Genomic DNA, 22,528 nt, shown 5'->3' with positions numbered 1-22,528 from the left:
TCCCACACACCCCAGTGACAGGAGCCCTGTTCAGGGACATCACTCTCCCTGATCACGCAGCTCTAATGATTTAGAGAAAGTGACAGGCACACCGTCATCAGGACCACTGTACAAATAATACTTGTAACGTCATCAGATTTAGTTCACACAGTGGCTGGGGAGGTGGGTACCATCAGCCCCCTTTGCAGAGTCACCTGGAGTGGACCTCATCAGGGCTGCCCACTGGCACAGGCACAGGACAACCTGCTATTGTGTGGGACCATCCTGGACAGTATCTGGCATTGCTGGCCCCTGCCCAATAAATAGCTGTAGAGCTCCCCAAGTCATGGTGACAGTGGAAAATGCCTCCACACATTTTCAAATGCCCTCCAAGGAGGAAGAGCCCAGCAGCTTAACCTCAGGAATCTCAGACTCTCAGCTACATAAGTCTTTTCCCTACAGTATGCCCTGCTAGAAACCGTGCCCCTGGCTGGGGGACGCTGTGCTTTAAGTGATGTAGAGACCCTTAGACTTCCTGGCAAGTGAATAAGGAACATTACAAATAAATGCTTGGTTTTCTGGTTCTTTTGATCTCCTATCATAAGGGAGCAGGGCTATCTCACCATGAAGACGCTGACCCTGGACTCCAGGGCCTCTCATGTACCAGTGACCCCAGCAGCATCTGGGGATGTGGGGTCCCAGGTTACAGGAAGCCTATCAATGTCAGTGTTGCCAAAGAGTTGCCTGAAGAGTCCCAGGAGGAGGGACCCAGCTCACTAAGGCCCAAGACCCTGTGTTATCATTTGTTTCTCAATTTAAAAAAAAAAATCAGAAGCCTCCGTATCTAATTTTGCATTTGCCTGTTTCTTCATCTTTTTCCCAAAGAGGAGCCCAAATTCCATAAGGCTTGTCCATTCCATATTGCTGCTGGAATGCCAGAGGGGTTTGTGTAAAACTGTCTGCCTTGGTGGCACATGCACACCCTGAGACCCCTCTGTCTGCCTTCCAGCCTCTGGACTATGAGATTTCTGCCTTTCACACCCTGCTGATCAAAGTGGAGAATGAGGACCCGCTGGTACCCGAGGTCTCCTACGGCCCCAGCTCCACAGCCACCGTTCACATCACTGTCCTGGACGTCAACGAGGGTCCGGTTTTCTACCCAGACCCCATGATGGTGACCAGGCAGGAGAACATCTCCGTGGGCAGTGTGCTATTGACCGTGAATGCCACGGACCCCGATTCCCTGCAGCATCAAACCATCAGGTGGGTGAGCGGCTCCGGAACCACAGGTGGGAGGCGGGTAGGAATCACTTTTCCTTTCTGGTTGCAGAAGCTGGTTGTCAGGAGCAGACACCATTAAATTAAACTCATTAGCAATCCAAGCAAGTGGAAGGGAAGTATCTTAAAGAATGGTTTGTGGCTGATGGCTCCAGGGGACCAGGCTCTCTGCAGTGCCTGGGGGAGAGTATACCCCACTTAAGTCCGGCTTGGGAGAAGGTGGTTTAATGGCCTTGTTCCCAAGTGACCAGGCAGGCCTGTTGGCACTGAGCTCTGTCCCCAGCAGGAAAGAGAGGGAGCCACCATGGATGGCCTCCTGCATCTCAGCAACTTGACCTACTTTATGTTTCCACAGCTTTATGGTAAAGTGTTGGCTAATAATTCCATTTATAGATGAAGGTATTGTGAATTCAGAGAGGCCCAGTGACCTGCTCAGAGTAGCCCAGCTTGATGGCAGAGGAGTCAGGGTAGAAAGCGGGTAACCTGCAAGGTCCATGCACCTCCTGGCTGCTGAATACCAGTTGACTCTGAGCCAGCAGAAGGGAAGGGGCAGAGACATTGCCTGGTGCTCAGAAGTGGGTCAGCAGGGCCGGGATTCACCTGATGAATGACAGGCAAAAAAAAAAATGCCTTCAGAAATCAGAAATGTATGTCTTCATTTCTTAAGCTCTGCCCAGTGCTCAGATGGAAGGTATTTTCATAACAAGATTTAATTAAATGGTCGTTACCTGGGGCACATCTAAAGCTGGTGATAGCACGATGGCCTCCTAGGTACGTTGTTTCATAATAAACCAAAATCAGCATGCAGGTCCAAACGCACGCTTGTCTCTGCAAAAGAAAGTTATTAATCTTTCTCTTCCAAAATCTAATCTTCTCATATGAGGTGCAAATAATCAAGTATTAGACACACTTGTAATAAACATGTGTCTTATTTTCCTGATTTTAAACACCTGAGAATATGGCCAGTCTCCAAGTCAGCTCCTTTCCCGTGGAGGAAAAGAGAACGTTATGTGGTTATTTTCCAATCCCAGAAGTGGATTTCTTTTTATACCTAAACTTTCTGAAATGCAAGATGAACTAGATAAAGGTGTGAAATAAAACCAAATCCTATAACAATGTACCTCTGAAATCATCCTTTTTCTCCTGTTCCTTTTTCCTTTTGCTTGTTCGGTATCTGGCAAAGGAAACATGCAATTTAAACATCAAAGAGAAAGATTTCCTTGAGCACTTACATGGGAAAACCTGTAGCTTAACAGGCTACAAGGTAGTTGGACATGTTCAGAATGTCTTCAGGGAGGCTTAACTATCACTTTGTGTATCTACAACAGGAGGTGGAAGCAGGCAACTCCTGGTGGTGGGGGGTGTAAAGTGGATTGAAATGGGGCTGATCTTGCTGAGTGTGAGATTCTTGCCTTTGCTGTCACAATTTTGCTGCTAGACATGAAAGGGTGAAGGTTTGGGGATGAGGTCAGTGGAGACATTAGAACCCACTCAGGTGGGTCAGTCTGTGCTGTCTGATTAAGACCAGCTCTGGGAAACTTAGTGGCAGACCGTAGGAAAATGTATAGGGCAGAGGAATGACCGAAGGACCAGCCTGAGATGGCACAGGAACTGGGGCATCCTCAAGGCCCCAGGTAACAGGTGCAAACAGGCTGGCAGACATTTCAGAATCTCCCAGGGGAAGAAGCCAGCTCCTATCCATTCTACTATCACTTGGCCCATGGGCCACATTCCCAGAGGTGAGTCTGCTGGATAGAGTTTGAGTCATGAGCTCATCAGCTGGAGGGCAATCAAGATGGTGTTTCCAGAGGTGGCAGCTGGGAACAGTCCCAGGAAACTGCGTCAAGGACAGGTGGGGTTGACAGGGGGAGCCAAGACATTAAGGGACAGTGAGGCCAGCACCTGCACTGTAGAGATGTGAGTTCCCATTACTGACCTCAGAAGCAAGGGTTCCCCACTCTGCCCCCAAGTGAGGTCAGAGGAAGCCATCTGCAGTTACCGGAGACAAGACCTGTGGGGAGAAGCTGGCACATAGAAGGTTCTAGATATCCTCATGTTTCTGTGCAAGTCTTGTCACCACAGCTGTGACCCTCAGAGAGCATGTGGATTTGCCCACCTGATTGAAAAGTTCATGGGGACTAGAGTCTCCAGCAAGCGGCAGTTCAGGGGCTAGACCACCTTCTTTCGACCTCCCAGCTCTGTTCTCCCCTGGCTTGGCTTTACCCTCAGCCACACTTGTGCATCTCAAGAGGGAAGACGCTCCCACCGCAGCCCTCTATCAATGCAAATAGAGACACCTCCATCCTGATCAACCCATCAACCGTCCCTCTCATGACCCAGGGCTGGGTCTCACTGCACCAACCTGAACACATCCCTGAACCATGTGGGACAGTGGAAGGACAGATATTGCCAGCAGTGTGTCCTGGCACTTGGGCCCACCATAGATCCCAGGATTCAGCCTAAAGGACTTGGAGGGGCTATTACCCAAAGAAATGCAGAGGCTTTTCCCAGGAGACAGGGGTGGATGCTGAGTGACCAGGAGCCACAGAGAGCTGCTGGAAGCAAGTCTTGTCTCGTGAACCACTTTAAAAGCAGATCTGCTAGCCAGGAGCAGTGGCTCATGCCTGGCACTCTGAGCAGCCAAGACAGCTGGATTGATTGAACTCCAGAGCTCAAGACCAGCCTGAGGAAGATTAAGACCCCATCTCTTCTAAAAACAGAAAAGCTAGCTAGGTGTTATGGTGGCACATGCCTCTGGTCCCAGCTACTCAGGAGGCTGAGGCAGCAGGATGGCTCAAGCCCAAGAGGTTGAGGTTGCTGTGAGCTATGATGCTATGGCACTGTACCCAAGGAGAAAGAATGAGACTTTGTCAAAAAAGAAAGAAAGAGAGAAGGAAAGGAAAAGAAAGTAGACCTGCTGTGTTGCCCTACAGGTGATATGCCCGAGAGGTCTGGAACTTACAAATAGGCCAGGTGGAGCAATGGCTGGACTCATCCCTTTCCCATCCTTAGAGCAAAGTAAATGTGTGTGTGTTCATATGTGTGTGAGTGAGAGTGTATATCACACATGCGTCTCTCTCTGGCCTGATTCCTCAGACATTTCCCTTCCTACTGGGGATCAGAGAACCCTTCAAATGTCCCTTCCTCAGCCTGGCACTGGCTCCTCTCCCCAGCCTGCCATCCCTCTGCTCCCGCCCTCCCCCTGCCATCCCTCTCCTCTCCCCCATGCTGATTCTGAGCTCATATAAGTCAGCAATGACATGACTGACAAGTCGAGCTATTGTCAATTGTCACAAGAACTCGTTGGGAAGAAGAGTCTTATTAATTATTTGCAGCCTTTGATCCTGCACACTAAGCAGTACTGTCCCTGGGGGCTGCGTGTGCAGAGGGCTGCAGCAAGGGGCCATGCTGGGAGATGGTTTTATAATAATCTACACTCAGCTCCCCAGAATTCTCAGGCAGGCACGATGACCTTGTGAGTTATGTTGCTATTGTTGTTCTTTTAACGATTCTTTAGGGAATAGGCATTGGAGGAAAAAGCAACTTCATTCTGGGAACTCTTTGACATATTTTTATCTCAAGGAGAGCTTCTCCTCCTCTCCGCCCCCCAAAAGACAGAATCAGATATCTTCCAATGACATTTTGGTATCTCTAATATCTTCTTTTCCTCCCCCTCCTCCTCCTCCTTTCTTTATCTCCTTGTCTCTTTGTCTCTGTCCCTCTGTCTCTACCCCTCCTATCATCTCTTCTGCCCCATGCCCTGTGACTCAGCTCCAGGGACTCCCCCTTAGCCCATATGATCAACCAGGCCCCCAGAACTGAGAGACCCTCCACTGGACCAGGACCCTGGTTCAGGTCCTGCCTATCTGACTGTCACTCTCGCCCCTACCCTGAGCTCAAAATGAGAAGTCTCCCCTCTGCCCTTGACCCCTCTGCAACTTGGGAGCATATTAATACTTGTAGCTAAGTCCTGTCTCCTGCCAGGAAATGCAGATCTCAGGCCTGACTGTTCCCTGCTGGCCACTACTAGGCACTCTCTCATCTCACCAGGGAGTGTTCAAATCAGCAGAAGGCGCCTTGATCTCTGAGAAACCTGTAATTCCAGAGACAGGAGGTGTCCAGGCATCAGAGTGAATATTCTCACTAAAAAGCCGAGGTTATTAAGACTCGTTAAAAAGCCCATCACGTTGTTCTCTTCACCTAATCAGAATGGACAGCAGTGGTCTAGTGACAGACGAAATTCTTCTTTCTAATGACTTTCATCTTCTTATCCTTATTATAAAGTTAAGAAAGTTCATAGAGGAAACTTTTGAAAAGCCAGGTAAGAATAAAGAAGAAAATAAAATATCTATAATTGGCTCAGTGCCTGTAGCACAGTGGTTACAGCACCAGCCACATACACTGAAGGTGGCAGGTTCAAATCCAGCCCAGGCCAACTAAACAACTGCAACAAAAAAATAGCCAGGCGTTATGGTGGGTACCTGTAATCCCAGCTACTTGGGAGGCTGAGGCAAGAGAATCACTTAAGCCCAAAAGTTGGAGGTTGCTGTGGGCTGTGACTCCAAGGCACTCTACCGAGGGTGACATAATGAAACTCTGTCTCAAAAAATTAATTAATTAATTAATTAAAATATCTGTAATCATCCAAGACTAAGAAAATCCCCTTTTAACAACTTGGTTCCATCTCCTTCAATCACATCTGTGAGAACTTTCTTTTTCATTATCAAAATACAGTTTCGGAATCTGCCATTTCTGCTTCCTAATATCCAAGTAAACAGCTTTCCATGTCCAGAAATGTAAGGGTTAACAACTATATTTACAGCACATTCAAGAGAAAGTGCATCTTAGAAGGAGGTGCCTAACGACCTTGCTGATTAAGAGAAACAATACAAAAGACCAGAGCGGTTTAACACGGAGGTGCCTAACGACCTTGCTGATTAAGAGAAACGATACAAAAGACCAGAGACAGTTTAACACGTGCACACATTCCAAAGAAATTTACTCATATCACTCTCCACCTCCTTCCTACTTCATCCTCACAATACTAGCCTATCACAAACCAGGACTACATACACAACCAAATCTAGAAGTACCCCTCGTTCCCCCACTAACTGAACGTATATAAACCCCTACCTATTACAATAAACAGCTTCGGCTCAGTCCCTTTCCCAGTGTGTCTGTCTTTGTCTTATTTGTCTTCCCCTTTCATACGCTGACTCCCCAAACCGCTGCCGCCCGCCAGTCGGGAGGCGGCACAGAAATAGCCATTATTTTTAATCACTGAATAGTGTGCTATTGTTCTATTACATGGACTATCCATTTATTTCGTCACTCCCTAGCTGACTACGTTGTCTCCACTTATTTGCAATTTAAGAAAAAACTTAGTTGGCATACCCATAGCTAAATTATTTAATGCATCATTAATTTTCTGAAGATGAATCCTGGAAAATACTTTGCTTGTGTATTGTTAATATTCTTTGACATATACAGAATTATTTGTTTTGGTATCTAGGCAGTCAGATTTATGCTTTCCCTTGTCTAAATTAATGTCATGGTCAAAAAGTCCTTTGGCTCCAAAATCATGTACATACAGACATGTCCTTAATCAGAGCGGCTCCCACACTGTCCACTCTGTCTGTATGATGATGGTCAGACTTGTTTCAGCTTTGGTGGCAGAAACTGTCCTCCAGATACACAGGACAGAATCAGGCATCTCCTGATGACATTTTAGCATCTCTAATGAGGAGTGGACTCATGTATCTGAACTTGTTGACTAATTATCACTAGAAAGAGTAGCTTGGTGATAATTATGCTAAAATAGAAATGACTACATTTACTCAACATTCTCCAGCAGTGAAACAAGTAATGGAGCTAACATTCTATCAGATGCCTTGATTTGTATGTTAAGGATGCTACCAATAGCTAAGCCATTTTGCATCATCTGCGAAGATTTATTTTGTTCTCTCAATAGGGATTCTGTTGAGTCAACCAAGTAGAAATTCTCATTCTAAACATTTTTTAGACAGAACCCATCTTGTCCAGGGACTGTAATAAACAATTCTGCAGCACAGATATCTCCCTACACAGTGAATATGTTAGATATGTGTTGAGGAAAAATATTATTTCTACTTCATGTCTCTGTTCAACCTAGTTTTAGGAAACGGTCATTCATCCAGAGAGCCCAACAAGTGTGTGTCAAGCACTTTATCTGGGGCAATTACACTCGGCTGAACTTAGCAGGCAAATTTGAAATGGCAGTGACTCTGAGAAGATAAAAGTTGATTGTTTTCTCGCATAAAATAAGTCTAAAGCAGGCACACCAGTCCAGTCCACACCAACGGGTGTGGTGGTCACCCACACCCGTTGGGAGGCCAGGATTCTTCTTGCTCACCACTCTACCACTTCTAGGCCAGCACCCTCTTCCTCATGGCCCACTATGGTTGCAAGGGATCCAACCCACACATCTGCATTCCAGACAGGATGGGAGAAAGGGGAAGAACAGAGGAGACTTCCTAGAAGTCACCCACATTTCTATTTAAATCTCATTGACCAAAATTGATCAGATGGCCATACCCAGCTGCAAGGGGGAGTAGGAAAGATGATTATTCAACTGGGTAGCAAAGTGCCCAGTTTTTAAAACCGAGGTTCTTTATTATAGAAGGAAGGGGGAAATGGATATTGTGATGTGACTCACGGTTTCTATCATGAACACCTTTGTAAGTTGAAACATTCTATTCAACAAAAGAAAATTTAAAGGCAATAATATCTGATGATATTAGATTTTTGAATCATCAAAAAACAGATAACTGTATTGCTAAAGTCTTCCGCTAGAAAAAAGCACAGGGATGACAGTTATCCCCTCATTCATTCATTCATATATTCATCATTTAATGGTATTTAGTGGGCCCAGGACTGTGTTGAGTTTTGTGTACTCACAAGTTAAAGAATGGCCTCTGTCTACAGCCTCCCAGGGAGCGTATGGCTGCAAATGATGATGTAGAAGAAGGAGGAAGGAAGGGAGGGGGGAGGGAGGGAAGGAAGGTTATTGATTATTGAAGGAAGGGAGGGAGAGAGGGAGGAGGGAAAGGAATCGTTTCCTTGGGAAGTAAGAACCAGCACTCTCCAGCAGAGGAGAAGGATCTGAGTGACACAAATTGCTTCCTTCCAAGCATCATGACTGTCTCACTTGTCAACAGATTGCTGAATTCCCCAGAAACCCTGCCACCCCATGCTTTGCACAGACCTCTGTCCCCCTGGGAATCAGGTGTCAGACAAAACTAGGCCAAGATTTCCGCACCCCCTGGAGATGTGGATTTTGAGAATGATCGTCATAATATTGCTAGGATTATGATAACAATATCTAACATTTTTATATGGACATTTACCCAAAGAACTGTTACCAGTCTCATCAAATTCTCACATACACTCTGCAAATAAGAAAATATTAGTCTCCCTTTTTACTGATGAGGAAAGCATGACCTCTCTGAGCCTTGGTTTATGGAAGGAAAACACACAAGCAGGTGTACAGAGGCTGAGTTAACATGGAGGGTGTGAAGTCTGGAGCTTCATTTGCCTTCTTCTGATGTTGGTTTAGAGCTTTCTGAGCATCCCTTAGTATAATGCCATCATGCTTTACTGCTACTTAATTCCTGGCTTAATTTACCATTTTCCTATTAGACTTCCGTGGAGGTAACAATTATCTTTATCTCCTGCCTTGATGAGCCTTTAGTCTCCTCAGTACCATTTAGTTCATTAAGTACTTTAGGCCCAGTACTAAGACCTTCAAAATTTCCAGGGGCCTAAAAAATGTCAGGAACCTGAATACATAAGCTCTTGTCTCCAAAATGGGTAAAGAAAACAGCAACATTAAAACTAACAACCGTGAACTGTCCGTAGCATCATGATAACTTCAACAGGTTAAATTTAATATCTGCAAAAAACATCATCTCTACATTTGCCAACTATTTGTAGATGTCCCCTTGCAAGAATGACTAAGTAGACACCAGAAAAATCATAAGTGATTATTAATGAAATATTCTGTTCATTAATAATTCCAAAAACCAAATAATTCCAATAGCAAAAGCATAAAAATAATTTTAAGCATTTCACAGGAAAAAAGAGTATTTGAATATAAGTACATTTTAGTACCTATGTTGTGATTTGGGTTGGGGCCACCGTAAGACAGAGAAAATTCCTAAGGGTCTCAAAAGGTCTTCAGTCAGCCCAAGGACAGCAGGGAGCCTGGCGTGTGGCCAGTGCTCAATGAACAGGTACCAAATGGATTAATCGTGGCTAATTTGGGGGTGTCTCCATGCAATTATTTTTGTGCATAAGCAAACACAGATTATTGTTATATTTTTATATTCAAACATTGATGAATGTTTACAGCCATTTTTTTAATATTCAAACATTGACTAATGTCTACCAAACATTTGCATTTGGCCTTGTTTCAAACCAGTCCCTAAAGGGATAACCCATCCCTTAAGAGAGACCTTAGCAGGACACACAGGCCTCTCACTGAACTTCCCAGGTCTGTGAAAGTTACATTAAAGAGCCATTTCTGTCATCTGATTCTTCTTCTGAAGCCTTGATCCAAATTGAGCCTATTCTTTGAACACAGACTATCTGAATCAGATCCAAATTAGATGCTCATCTCTTTGAAAACCACAACCTGCTTTGTCCTCATTTCTTTGGGACTCTGTCATTTCACGTGTCATTTGCGTCCTCTTCCCCCTCCTCCTCCACTTAGGACTGGATGCTTTTTAACTCTATGGTAGAATCCTTCACATGTTCAAAGGTAAAGAATGCAACACAGAATAACGAAAATTCAGCCCCAAAAGATGCGTTAAAATGCCCAAGTTCAATTTTTGCCAGTCTACCTGTGATTCATCAGGCCCTTCTCTTGACCACCTTGTTTAATCTAATATTGGAGCCAATTGAAGGAAATCATGAAAAATGATAGGAAATTGAGCAAAAAATCCTTGTGGATCCGCTATGGGACATTTTCTTCTGTATCTTCTAAGACCTTCTTCGGAAGTAGAAGGCAAAAATCGGTTAACTTGGAAATGTGAATTTTGTCATCAGTGTCATTCTAAAAAACATGGAGTTTCAAAATACGTAGTAACTTAGCCTTTACTGGGAGAAGGTGCATCTCTAACCTCAACACCAGATTTCAAAACCAGATTTAAGAGTTTCACTTGGGGTGACCCCCACCTTTTAAATTTTAATCAGAAGGTAAAGGCCAAATAAGAACATTTCTACCTGGGGAAATTAAGAGGAGAGCCTCTATCTATGAAAATGTATTATTAACGCTTTATCATAATTAAATGCGGTTACTGACCTCAATAATAGGATTTGGGGTGAGGTAATTTTTTGTTGTTGTTGTTTTTTAATGAGTTAAGGTTTTTCTTTCTTGAGTCAACAAACACGGGGCTTGAAATGTAAATGAATTGTTTACAGTGGTGCCTTTGTAACTTTTAATTAAAGTGATGTTCTTCCATTGTAAGTTTATGGTGGCAATACATTTTATCGCCTACTCTGCTGTGGCATTTTTAATTATTTATGTAAATATATTAGCACAGCTGACTCTTATTCTTGGTGGTCAGGTTTTCTGTTACGAAGGTGCCAGTGGGAAACAAGGCCCAATAAATTAACCAATTTTTTTAAGTTTTAAGGTCATTACTGGCTAAACATAGGAACCTGGCTTTTATAATGGTCTAGAGATCTAAAGATTTTCACTATTAACTTCAACTAAATGCGCTCGATTTCATTACTATGAAACCTCTGACCATTTGGATGAACAGTGGAAAGACCATTTTACACATGGACCGTGGCTTTAACAATCCATCTATATATGTTGTTTTAAATTTGCCCTGAGCCAGACTTTCATTATGGAAAACAAGTTTTCAAATTGGCTGTATTTGAATATAATTATGACGGTCCTTCTTGTCAGCCTGAGAAATTAATTCTCAAGAACCAATATAGAAAATATTGACAAATGTCAATATTATTTCTTGCCCAATATCTCCTAAGCTGTTAAATCTACCTAGCTTTCTTTTTAGTATTAATAAAGGCATTTGAAATAGATGAGGATTTGGGACGGTGCCTGTGGCTCAAAGGAGCAGGACGCCAGCCCCATATGCCGAAGGTGGCAGGTTCAAACCCAGCCCCAGCCAAAAACTGCAAAAAAAAAAAAAAAAAAGAAAGAAAGAAATAGATGAGGATTGCCACAGAAGCTCCCAAGATGGCGTTGATTAAGAAAGCCACACATTTCAGAATTGGAACCGAAGTCGGCTGTGAAGGGAAAAACAGCTGATTTATTTTATTATCTAAGCTTCTCTCAGTCACCAACACCACCCAGCCAAGGTGTGGGACGTCTCAGGGTCCCCTTGGAGGCCTCTCATGGCATTAACCCAAACACGAGTAGTGAAACCGTAGGCGGTGAGTCATGTAACCAGTTCAGGAAATGCATTTCATCTTCAGCCCCCACTTTGCTTTCCAAATGAATCTGGGAGCTCATATTTTCAAGTGCTGAACTCTAAACTACCATTCTCCTGCATACATTTAATTCCTTTATACATTCCTATGGCATTGGCAGGAATCCCACTGTGAGATCAGGCCTTACATGGCCAGCTTCATGTAGTCTTGGCTGACTGTGTGAAGACTGTACGAGAGAAATGGGGACCTCTGGGTTGGGTTTGCATAGGGCTGTGACGGGAGAACCCATCTCTTCATCCATTCATTCATTCCACAAGTATTTAATGAGCACCTACAGCATGCTGGGTGCTTTTCCGGGTATTGGGGGATAAAACAGCAACAAAAACAACTTAATAACTTGTTATCGTGGATATTATATTCCAGTGGGGGGAAGAAAGAAAATTAATAAATAAAACAAATAGCATAGTAGCTGTGATTAATGCAAAGAAAGAAACCAGAGGTGGGGGGCATGGTTCCTGTTGAGTTTGGGAGGGAGACAGGGAGCTGGTGACTTGGATATCAGGGGAGTGCAGGCATCATTGACCTTCAGATGGGATTTAAATCCCTAAGACTTTGCAATCCCCAAGGAAAGCAGTGAAGGAAGAAAAGAAAGGTGGCCCATAGCAGAGCCCATGCAGTGGGACGGCCCTGCCTAGCACTGATCTGCATGAGGCTCTGCTTCCTGAGGCTCATGCAAGGCTCTGCAAGCCCTTGCAGGCAGATAACATGTTCCATTATCTGGGCAGCCAGATCTAGAGTCTCCACAAGCCCCAGGGTGGCACAGACAGTCTCCTGGGAGCCAATCAGACTGAGGCTGTCCTGGCTGTGCCCACCCCTCTTCTGCCATCCTCATGTGTGGCCCACTTCCCTAACGAGGTCAGGCCAGGGCTGCCGCTTCCTACAGTCACAATGATGTGCTCATGTTACAATGCAGTAGCTGGCATTTACTTTGTCTCAGACACTGTTCTCTGAGACATACATGGACTATCGCTTCTAATGTCACAGGAGTCGTGCAGGGCTTCAATGACCCCATTTCACAGGTGAGCATAGTGAGCCTCAGGGAGATTCAGGACATTGCCCAAGGTCACATGGCTTCCCACACAGCAAATCTGACTCGAAGGCAGACGTCGTCACCTCCTGGCTCTTCTGCTTCCCAAACCACACTATAGCTGAAGAAGCGCTCGGTTGTCAGTACCGCCAGACTCAACAGCTGTGCTCTATCAGATGGCTATTTTTTCAAAATAAAATATGACATCCCATTTCTGATTCTAGTCAATAGTCCTTAAATCTACGGCAGCTCTCACCACTGATGACCACTGCAAAACTCTCTGCTGCCCAGACACCTGTATGGGCCCCAGGGAAGAGTCTGGACAGACCTCCCCAGACAGGAGGCTGCAGGAAGCCCCAGGGACAGCTGCTTCCAGACTTGCTCTTCCCATGACACAGAAGCTCTTCCCACCCTCCCTTGGCAGGGGAGCCTTTCCCTGCAGCTTCGCTCAGGGGCGCTAAAGGTTTTATGACTGCACAGGCCATGGGTGTTCCCCCATTTAACTCTTTCAAGCCCATTTCCTATACATTCCATTCCTGCAGTTGGCTTAGGGAGAGCAATGTGCCATCATATACGTCCTATTTTTACCAAATGTATTATCAGCCTTGAAAGACAAGTTTCCCTATGGAAGCAAAGGAAACAGACCTTGAATTTTTTCCTTCTGTCAGAGATTCAGCCTGCCCTTGGGGGTGGCCACAAAGGGCTACTCTGGAGAGGGCAGAAGCCTGGCCTCTTACAGCTTTGCAAAGAAAGGTACCATAGCCCAGTGACCACAGCTGCCAGTCCAGGGCCAGACTTCCTGGGCACAAATCCTTGCTCATCCACTGGCAGATGTGAAAGTTTTTCACATGTAAAATTGGGGGAAACTTATAGTATCTACTCATAAAGTCACTGTTAAAGACAAACAGGAAGGGTACAAGTGAATCTTTCTAAGAGCAAAATGTGAACGTTTTAAAATAACAACTAAGAAAATGACACAAAGGCTACGTTAACCAGTTTGATGGAAGTGTTTCGGATTGTGTGTGAAAACCCCACACTGTACCCCAGAAGTGCATTAATGTACATAGTTACCATTCAATAAAAAAAAAAAAGACAAACAGGAAAATAATTCAGGCAATATGCTTACAGCCCAGTGCCCGGCATATAATAGGCATTTAATTAACCAATTAGAATTTTTAGCAAGAAGAGTTCAACACGTGGCCAATCTCTGAAGGTGTCTCTTTGAAAATAACAGGAGTATTTTCCTAAAGCCTGGTCTTCATATTTAGTGGACTTACAATAAATAAGTCCATAGAAGTCCATAAAAACTTTATTTACAATAAAGTGAGTCCATAAAAACAAGATGTTAGCAGAAGTTAGCGACCCCTTCTCGAGAATGGTTGTGATTTTCTACCTTTGCTCCTAGAGAACCCAGTGCTGATCCACAAGCCAGCCCCAGGTGCCTCACTGCTAAAATCTCTTGGTGCCAGTCCCTTCTCCATCCCTGGGAAAATTTAAGAGAGTAGAGAGAAATGTCTAAATATTACATTTTGCCATCTGCTGTTTCCTTGCCTGCAAGCAAGCCCTCAGACATGACAGAGCCAATGAATGAACCGTGAGCTGCTATTACAGATAAGATTCAAACAACTGATTTATGGAGTGTTGCAGCTTGGCCCCTCAGTGGAGGTATGCTTGATTTTGCAATTTTTCTGGAGCACACACATAATATAGTCATATTTTCTCCTAGTAAAACTGTTCCTGGTTTAGGCATTGGGATTAAATGTATCAATATTTTAAGACGCTCTGCAAAGTACATCATGCTGTGCAAATAGCAGCATGCGTTGTGGATACTGTGTTACCCACACACATTCAGGGTCTGGTTGAAAGTCTGAAATAAGATGAATCAAAGGAAACAAAAAAGGACATTACAGTTCAGAACCTCTAGTCTTTTTTTAGTCTGCTGTCTGTCAGGGTTCATTGCAAGCAACAGAAACCAGCATCAGCTATATTAGGTGGAATACAACAAGAATTTACTGAATTGAATTAGGCATCTCGGAATGGAAAGGAGACTGAAGGGCGAGCTGAGAAAATGGATAGCCACCAAATAGAACTCAAGAGGGGAGGCGATAGGGTCCAGCACAAAGGGAGCAGTCCAGTTCTCATGTTACATTTCCATTCAGTGAACATGACCTCCACCTCTCCACCTCCCCCTACATCATTCACGGAAGGAGCGGCTGATCTGCTGGAGCTGTCTCCTGTCCGGTATCCATTCCTGCTGTTCTCAGGCAAGAATGGGAATGGGTCACTACCTCCTACTACCAACACAGCACAAAACAGGATTTTCTCCAAAAGGAAGGCTGGGACGTAAGTCTTTCCCACGACCCCACTGCTGACTGGCAGGCCTTGACAGGCCCCTCTAGCCCTCCATGAAGATAGATGGGTGCTTATGATGGGGCAAACATTTGCATATGCATATTTGGTTATCAACTAGAAAGTGTCACTATCACAAAGCAGGCACAGGTGCATGGGCAGAGGCCAGTTAGCCTGCACAGGGTACTGAGGACCTAGGGTGCTGTGAAGCAGTGGGCCAGCTCACAGAGAGCTGGAGGCAGCTCTGGGCAGGCCATCAGGGCAGGAGAAGGAGCTCTTCCCTGAGAAGCCCCACCAGGCTTGGACAAGGACAGCACAAGCCAGGCACTCATCTTAGGCACAGAAAAACTCAATCATAAAGATAGATTACATTTCAATGCAATATTTTAAAATCAAAATTGTACCTGGGAGTTGTAGCAGGTGCCTGTAGTCTGAGCTTTTTGGGAGGCTGAGACAAGAGGATTGCTTGAGTGCGAGAGTTTGAGGTTGCTATGAGCTGTGATGCTACAGCACTCTACTCAGGGTGACTGAGACTCTGTCTCAAAAAATAAAATAAAAATCCATGCAAAGCAAGTTATCAGATTTTTAAGTAAGCAGGTTCAACATTACTGATACTTTCTTTTACATCCAGCTCCAAAACGACTAAGCATAGCACCAACTGGCACAGACCCGTTTCCCACTTGGGGCCCATTTTTTTACCCTGTAAATATAAATAGTGGGTTCAAAGATGCTCTGTGACTCTGTGGCACCCCAAAGCAAGAATGGGAATGAGTTCAGCCTATATAGAATATATTCTAGGGCCAGACCTGGGCCAGCAACCCAGGGACTAGACGGAAGTAGACATCCTTTCTGCAACAGATAGCTAAAGCGTTGGATAAATCGTGACACAGGTAGGCTCCAAAGATAAAAGAAATATCTGGATTTAAAAAAAAAAAACTAGACTCTACAATAATTATGTTTAAAATGATTAAAACCCCAGGAACCTTGTAAAAAAAAAAATAATGAAATAGAAAGGACAGATGTAAAAAGTAGCTACATTGTAAAAAACCTTGTAAAAACCTTACAAAAAAAATATAATGAAATGAGGGGGAGGGTACAGTCATCCCTGTTTTATAGATGAAGAAACTGAGTGCCATGATAGCTGAGGGTTGAACCATTTATGACTGTGAGTGAAGGAGACAGGGCTTCAATCTAGATGTTTGTGCCACAGAATTTTTTAACAAGAAAACACTCATTTCTTTTATTTTGCAAGAGAAGACACTATTATTAAAAAAAAAAAAATTCCACACCCAGTGGAATTGGGTGTGGAACCTCCAGAGAGTGCAGGTTGTTTAAATTCCCATGACATGGCTTTATAATTCTAGCCAAGGCGGGATCGTCATCTCATCAGCTGCGCTGAGGCCAGTGAGCCCACGGTCTGTTTCATCTCTGCTTCATTCACTGGCATTCTTAGCGTCTGGGGCTTCCTTTGAAATCAGTAAAGATGGGAGGACCAGGGGATCCCGTAGGGTGAGGAAGTGAGAAAACAGCCCTCAAACCCAAGCTGGATCCATCAGAACAAAGTCTTCTGTCTTAAATCACGATCAGTCTTTACTATTCTTGCATTCCGTATTTGCAAATTCACCTACTCACTAAAACAGATTGGTCGCCCCCAAATCAGTACACATGGCGCATTCTCGGACAAGCACAGAGCAGGGATAAGTTTGAGTCACCTGATGACACATGTTCCCACTGGGGGACAAACAAGGCCTCTGTTTTGTCATCTTGATTCAGCTCTCGTACTCCAAATAAGTGTTCTTCGTTTACTCTTTTTAGTGCCATGGGGTTTATTGGGAGGGAGGGGTTGTGTTTTGTTGGGGTTTTGTTTTTACATTTTTAAGCTTTTTGTTGGTGATTTTGCTTTTCAAAATGGCCCCAAGCGCAGAGCTGAAGTGCTGTTCTGGTGTCCCTGAGCGCAGAAGGCTGTGATGTGCCTTAACAGAGAAAATAACATGTTAGATAAGCTTCGTGCAGGCATGAGGTATAGTGCCGCTGGCGATGAGTTTGGTGTTAATGAATCAACGATATATATTAAGGAAGGTGTCTTTAAACAGACCCACACCCCAAACAAGGTTATGTATTGATCAGCTGACAATACTGTCATGCCCAGAAGCTCACAGGAAGCTGGCCCTGTGGTCCTCCTGAGAGCCATGGTTCCATGTGTGCCGTGACTTTGGGGGACCTAACAACGGTGAGTGACAGACTCACCTGCACGTTTATGCCTGCATGCTCACTGCCATCCCCCCTCAGGAGACTCCAAGCCCCTAGAGGGCAGAGACCACGTTGATTTTGAACTGTGCCTGGAACCTAATTAGGCACTCAATAATTTTTTTAATTAATGAATTAATCACAAATAAATTATTCTCAAAGAAGTTTTAAACAGGCTTTAAACTCCAGTGGATCTTGTTTGGGAGTTAATATTTAATACCTTTTTGCAAAGGATAGAAAGGGATTTCCATCAGGATCTGACTTAATATAAACAGTGCAAATGAATGATAATTAAATACCTTCATTTAATTATGACTTGCTGCTCTTCCCCAGTTTGAGCCCTACTTGGGGCTTGAAAAGATGAAAGACATGACTTCCATTTCTCCACTCTCTCCTGGTATCACTGGTTACGCACACTGGCTTTGATGAATCTCCCTGAGGCCACCATGGGGAGATGGTCTCTTAAGGTATGGCTGCCTTGCAAAACTGATGAAGGGCCAGGAGTACCCGTTGTTTGCTTTCTCCTTGAAGGGGAAGGGGCTCCCCTTGGAAGTCCATTCTGTTCTCACCAAGTCACATAGGCAGTGTGAGGAAGATGTTCAGCCCTAACTGCTTGTGCTGATCCAGCCTGGAATGCTGAGAGCAGGTCTGATAACAGGCAGGGTAACTCCTGACCTTCTTACTTGGTTATAGCGTCTGACTCTACAGAGTCTTCTGCTAGAGCAGGTGTTGGCAAACTTTTTCCAGAAAGGGCCAGATGATAAGTGATGCAGGTTTTGTGGAACACACAGTCTCTATCTCAACTACTCAGCTATGCTCTTATCATTCAAAAGGGGCCAATCAGTGAGCAGGCATGGCTGTGTTCCAATAAAACTTTATTTACACAAGCAGACAGAGGGCTGGATTTGACCCATGGGTCATGACTTGCTGACCCCGGCAGCACAGCCCTGACTCATATCGTGGTGTCTTCATTTGTCTGTTCTGCTCGACCCTGTGAGCCCTTTGGGGAAGGCCCGAATGTTGCTCACTGATTTCATCTCAAGCTCTGGTGCAGTGCCTGCCCTGTGGCAAGCCCTCAGCCAATGTTTGCTCAGTGCATGACTTATAAGATACGGCCCCCAAAGCACGGGGCTTGTGAAACAAGCTAAGCAGATGAAAGGTGATCTGAACCCAGTGGCAGCCCATTCACCATCATCCTGCCTCTTCTTGCCAGTGCTCAAAGTAGCAGCAGTTGTCTCTGTCAACAACTCAATATAATATTCCTGTGTTCATTCAACAGCCCCTGAGGGTGGGGTGATATCTGATGTCAGCTGGGATCTGCCTGCCTTTGAGACCTAACTAAACTTGGGATAAGTCCTGATTCCACGCCCTGTTACAGGCCAAAGGCTTCCTTGATATTATACACATTCTGGAGAGGGAGGAGACCCTGGGTCTCCAGAGGTCACTCCTGATTGTCTCACTGCCCCGTATGTGCCAGTCTGTAACGTTCCACATTGCTCTTTCCTTTGGTGCCCCTTGGCACACATGTGCACACACACCTGTATGTACACACTCACCATCATCCTCAGATTGGATGCCTGTGGCCCACTTAATTGGGACTGTCCGAAGGCATAGAAAGAACAGGTACATCATATCAAAAAGGTTCAGCCTGAGCTCTGGATAGCCTTGACTTTAAATTCTTCCCACCAGCCCATCCCTCTGTGTTTTTCCCTGGACACATCACCTTTGAAAGTGCCCCAACCTCGGCATAGATTGTAACCCTTCTCCTGCCTCCAGTTACCCCTCTCCTCGGCACCTTCTTTGTTTTTAAAAGCTGTACAGAGGTGTGATTGATTGACGTACTGAGTTCTGTCATAATGGAAAACACCCATGAAGCTATCACTGTGATCGCAATCGGGCACGTACCCACCCAGTACCCTCAAAATGTCCTTGACTCCTTTGTCATCCTCCCTCTGCCCACCTTCTCTGCACCTCATCCCCAGGCACCTGCTGATCTAGCTTCTGTTGTTGTAGATGAGTGTGCCTTTTCCAGAGTTCCATGTAAATTTAGCTACAGAGTACGTCGTCTTTTTTGTCTGATTTCTCTCACTCAGCACAATAATTGGGGGACCCATGCACCGTGCTACCATTCTTTCCTATGAAAAGAAATAAAGACCTCTGTAGAACAACTCAGTTCTATGCAGCCGCTGCCTTCAAAGAGCTTTGAGCCCCCTTTCAACAGATGAAAACGTGTCAAAAGACCAAAAGGGCCCTGGTCTCTTTAGAAGACTGTGGTGATTTTAAATAGCCATTTTTATCCCCAAACTATGCATATTCCTTCATCCTTTATCAGATTGAGCAGCTGGTTGTTAAGCCCCTACTATGTGCCAGGCACTGTGGATAGAACATAGTGGGTGTCAAGCATCCAGGGCCTTCCTCTTGGGGAGCAGTCAGAGAATCAGCAGGTGAACTGCTAAAAAAAAATGGGCAAATGTAACAGGAGTTGTGGAGAACGTAGCAATGGGGAGTGGGAAGGGTATCCATACCTTTCCTTTGTTTCCAGGGTTTTTAGAATATAATCCCATATTTCCTTTTATTTTTTGTCATTGAAGTACTTTTTAATGAGCCATACATGCTCACTGTATAGAAATTAACAATCACCTATCAGAATAAAGGAATTAAAAATCACCTTTAATCCCGCCACCCAGACACGGCCACCTTTGTGTTTCATTTTGTTAATTCCACAGGCGAGGAGCAGAGAAATATGTTTTGTTTCATTTTGTGTAATTAAACAGGGCATGGGAACTGCGATCAGCTTCCTGGGGAGCTGAGTTGTGTTTATTTTTTTTTAAGAGCTACTAATTTTTGATTAACAAGGATGAATGTAACAGTTAAGAGGAATCTAATTACACCCTTCTTTCCTTTCTCAACGAAACAACATTATCCCCCGCAAAGCATGGAGTCAAGGCTCAGAGGATGTATGGCTCTGAGCTGGGGAATTATAGGGGACATTTTTCATGTCACTACCTAGACAGTCGTGCGAGTGCTCCAGCAGTGAGGTATCTCGGCTGCAGGTTACATACCCAGCGGAAGCCAGGGCTGGATAATAACTCACTTTGTCATTACTTAATTCTGTGATGGCTGCAACTACTGAGCCAGAATAAAAGGCCTAAATCCCTAAGAAGACGAGGAACTCAGTGTCAGGATGTTTAGGAACAGAGGAGGCAAAGGGATAGCTGAGGGGGACTGTCAGGTGGCTGTAAAAAGAAATCCAATAATGGATGTTGTGCTCCAGATCTGTGTCCTTTCCAAATGACACATTTGCATGAATTCCTTCATCAGTTCATTCAGGCCACACAGGAGTGCATCAGAGTCACAGGCCAGGTCCCCGGGGGTTCTGCCCTCGCAGCTGACTGAGCAGGCCTTTGCCCTGTGGGACGTTGAGGGTATCTGTATTTGAGATAAAATTAAACTCCCTGAGGTTCCTGCATGTATTCACCCACATCTGGTGATTCCCCAAACATATCATATTCTCTCTGCCCCTGTGCTAAGCTACCCTGAGTGTCACTACTGCCCCTGTCCCCCAGGACGAGCTACCCAAATGCAGCTCTACTTCAGCACCATGGACAGCTTCCATCAATTGCTTTCAGCACCCAACTGACTGTGGAGTTAAGTCGTTCGCATAGCATCTCTTCTCCTTGCCTTTGCCCTCTGTGCTTCCTCTGCCCTCTCCCTCCACCTGCTGGAGTCTGTCCACCCGCCGGTAGAGCCTGAGTACACCCAGGTTGATCTGCACCGAGGGCTGTGGGACTTTGAGCAAGTTACTTAACCTCTCTAGACCTCATTCTCTCCAGATGTGAAAGGAGATAATACCTAGAAGATTAAATAGGCTAATCTAGCAAAGCTCTTAGCACAGTGTCTGGAACTTAATAAGAAACCCAGCACATCTCAGCTATTATTGTAATCCTTCAAGAATCACCTCAAACATGCTCTGTCCTGAAAGTCTTCTCTCATCATTTACTTCCAATGCCAGGTGGGGCTTGGCTGCCCCTCCTTGGGACTCACTTAGCATAGCTTCCATCAGACTGTATTTTGTAATTTCTGGTGAGGGTAGCAGTCACCAGCTGCTGTAATAGCTAACCCCCAAATCTCAACAGCTTAATACAAAAGTGCATTGCTCCCTCATAACACAGTCTAATTGCAGGTCGGTTGGCTCTGCTCCACAACATCACTCAGGGATCCAGGATCCTTGGCTCCTTCCACTTTGTGAGGCTGCCCCTTCAGTTTGTGGCCTCTCTGGTTGCTACAGAAGAGAAAGAGAAAACACAAGGAGGGGTCTTGCCAGGGCTTTGTAGCCAGTCCCAGAAGTCACATTATCCTTTCCCTACTTTCCCTTTGCCCCAACCGATCTGCAAGAGAAGCTAAGAAATGTAGCGTCATCTCTGTGTCCAGAAGGAAAATAAAACTGCCCCTGCCCACTGGAGTGCTTCTTCTCCTCCCTTCAGGCCAGGAGACACGCAGCTCAGTGACCATGTGCCTTGGTCATCTGATCCAGTCTCCATTCCCTTCCACCTTCCCTTGGGCTGAATCTTAAGAATCAACTCCAGAGCTGACCCTGTGGCACAGAGGGGACTTTCCAAGAACAGGTGATGGGAAATGCAGAGGTACACAGGGACTGAGGGAAAGCTGGCACCTTCAGGAAACAGAAAGTACCACAGTGCTTGCTTGAGTTCCATACGCATTGCTGCATGCAAGTGGCTCCTATCACATTAGCATAAAGTGCACATGAGGATACACAGGGGCAGGGAGGAGCCAGGCCAGGCCGGAAGGGTGGAGCCCAGCGTTTCTGAACCACCAGACTCTGCGGTCAAGCCTCCACTTCCCGGCTTCCAATGGATGGCAAGGCTAAGATGAGCATTCTTCTTCCTCGGGTCACCCTCTCTTTGAATAGAGCCGCATCCCTGAGACAGTAAAACATGCTGTGTCAAGGAGTGCTTTAAAAAACAGGCAAGGAATGCAAATTAGCACAAAATCTCAGAAAGACATGTTGCATTATGGATGAACATTTTCCATATAGTTATACTCTCCATGCCCGTATTCCACTCCTAGAAATTTATCTCAAAGAAATAATCAGAAGTGGTGTCAAAAATGCCTATACTCAGGAAACAGAGA

At 45.0% G+C, this 22,528-nt stretch overlaps 1 protein-coding gene across 4 annotated transcripts in view; it reads left to right on the top strand.

The window, feature by feature from the left end:
- Nucleotides 1-22,528, top strand: part of CDH13 (cadherin 13) — a 964,648-nt gene that overhangs the window by 875,509 nt on the left and 66,611 nt on the right. For all 4 annotated transcript variants that reach the window (XM_012806161.1, XM_003791299.2, XM_003791298.2 and 1 more), the window contains one exon: nt 989-1,242. In XM_012806161.1, coding sequence (XP_012661615.1) covers nt 989-1,242 — 254 coding nt within the window. The remainder of the gene's footprint in view (nt 1-988; nt 1,243-22,528) is intronic.

Source organism: Otolemur garnettii, unplaced genomic scaffold (genome assembly GCF_000181295.1).
Source record: "Otolemur garnettii isolate 467f Iridium unplaced genomic scaffold, OtoGar3 scaffold00047, whole genome shotgun sequence".
Lineage (NCBI taxonomy): Eukaryota > Metazoa > Chordata > Mammalia > Primates > Galagidae > Otolemur > Otolemur garnettii.
The sequence above is the reverse complement of the archived record's forward strand: the minus strand, read 5'-3'. Positions and strand labels throughout refer to the sequence as shown.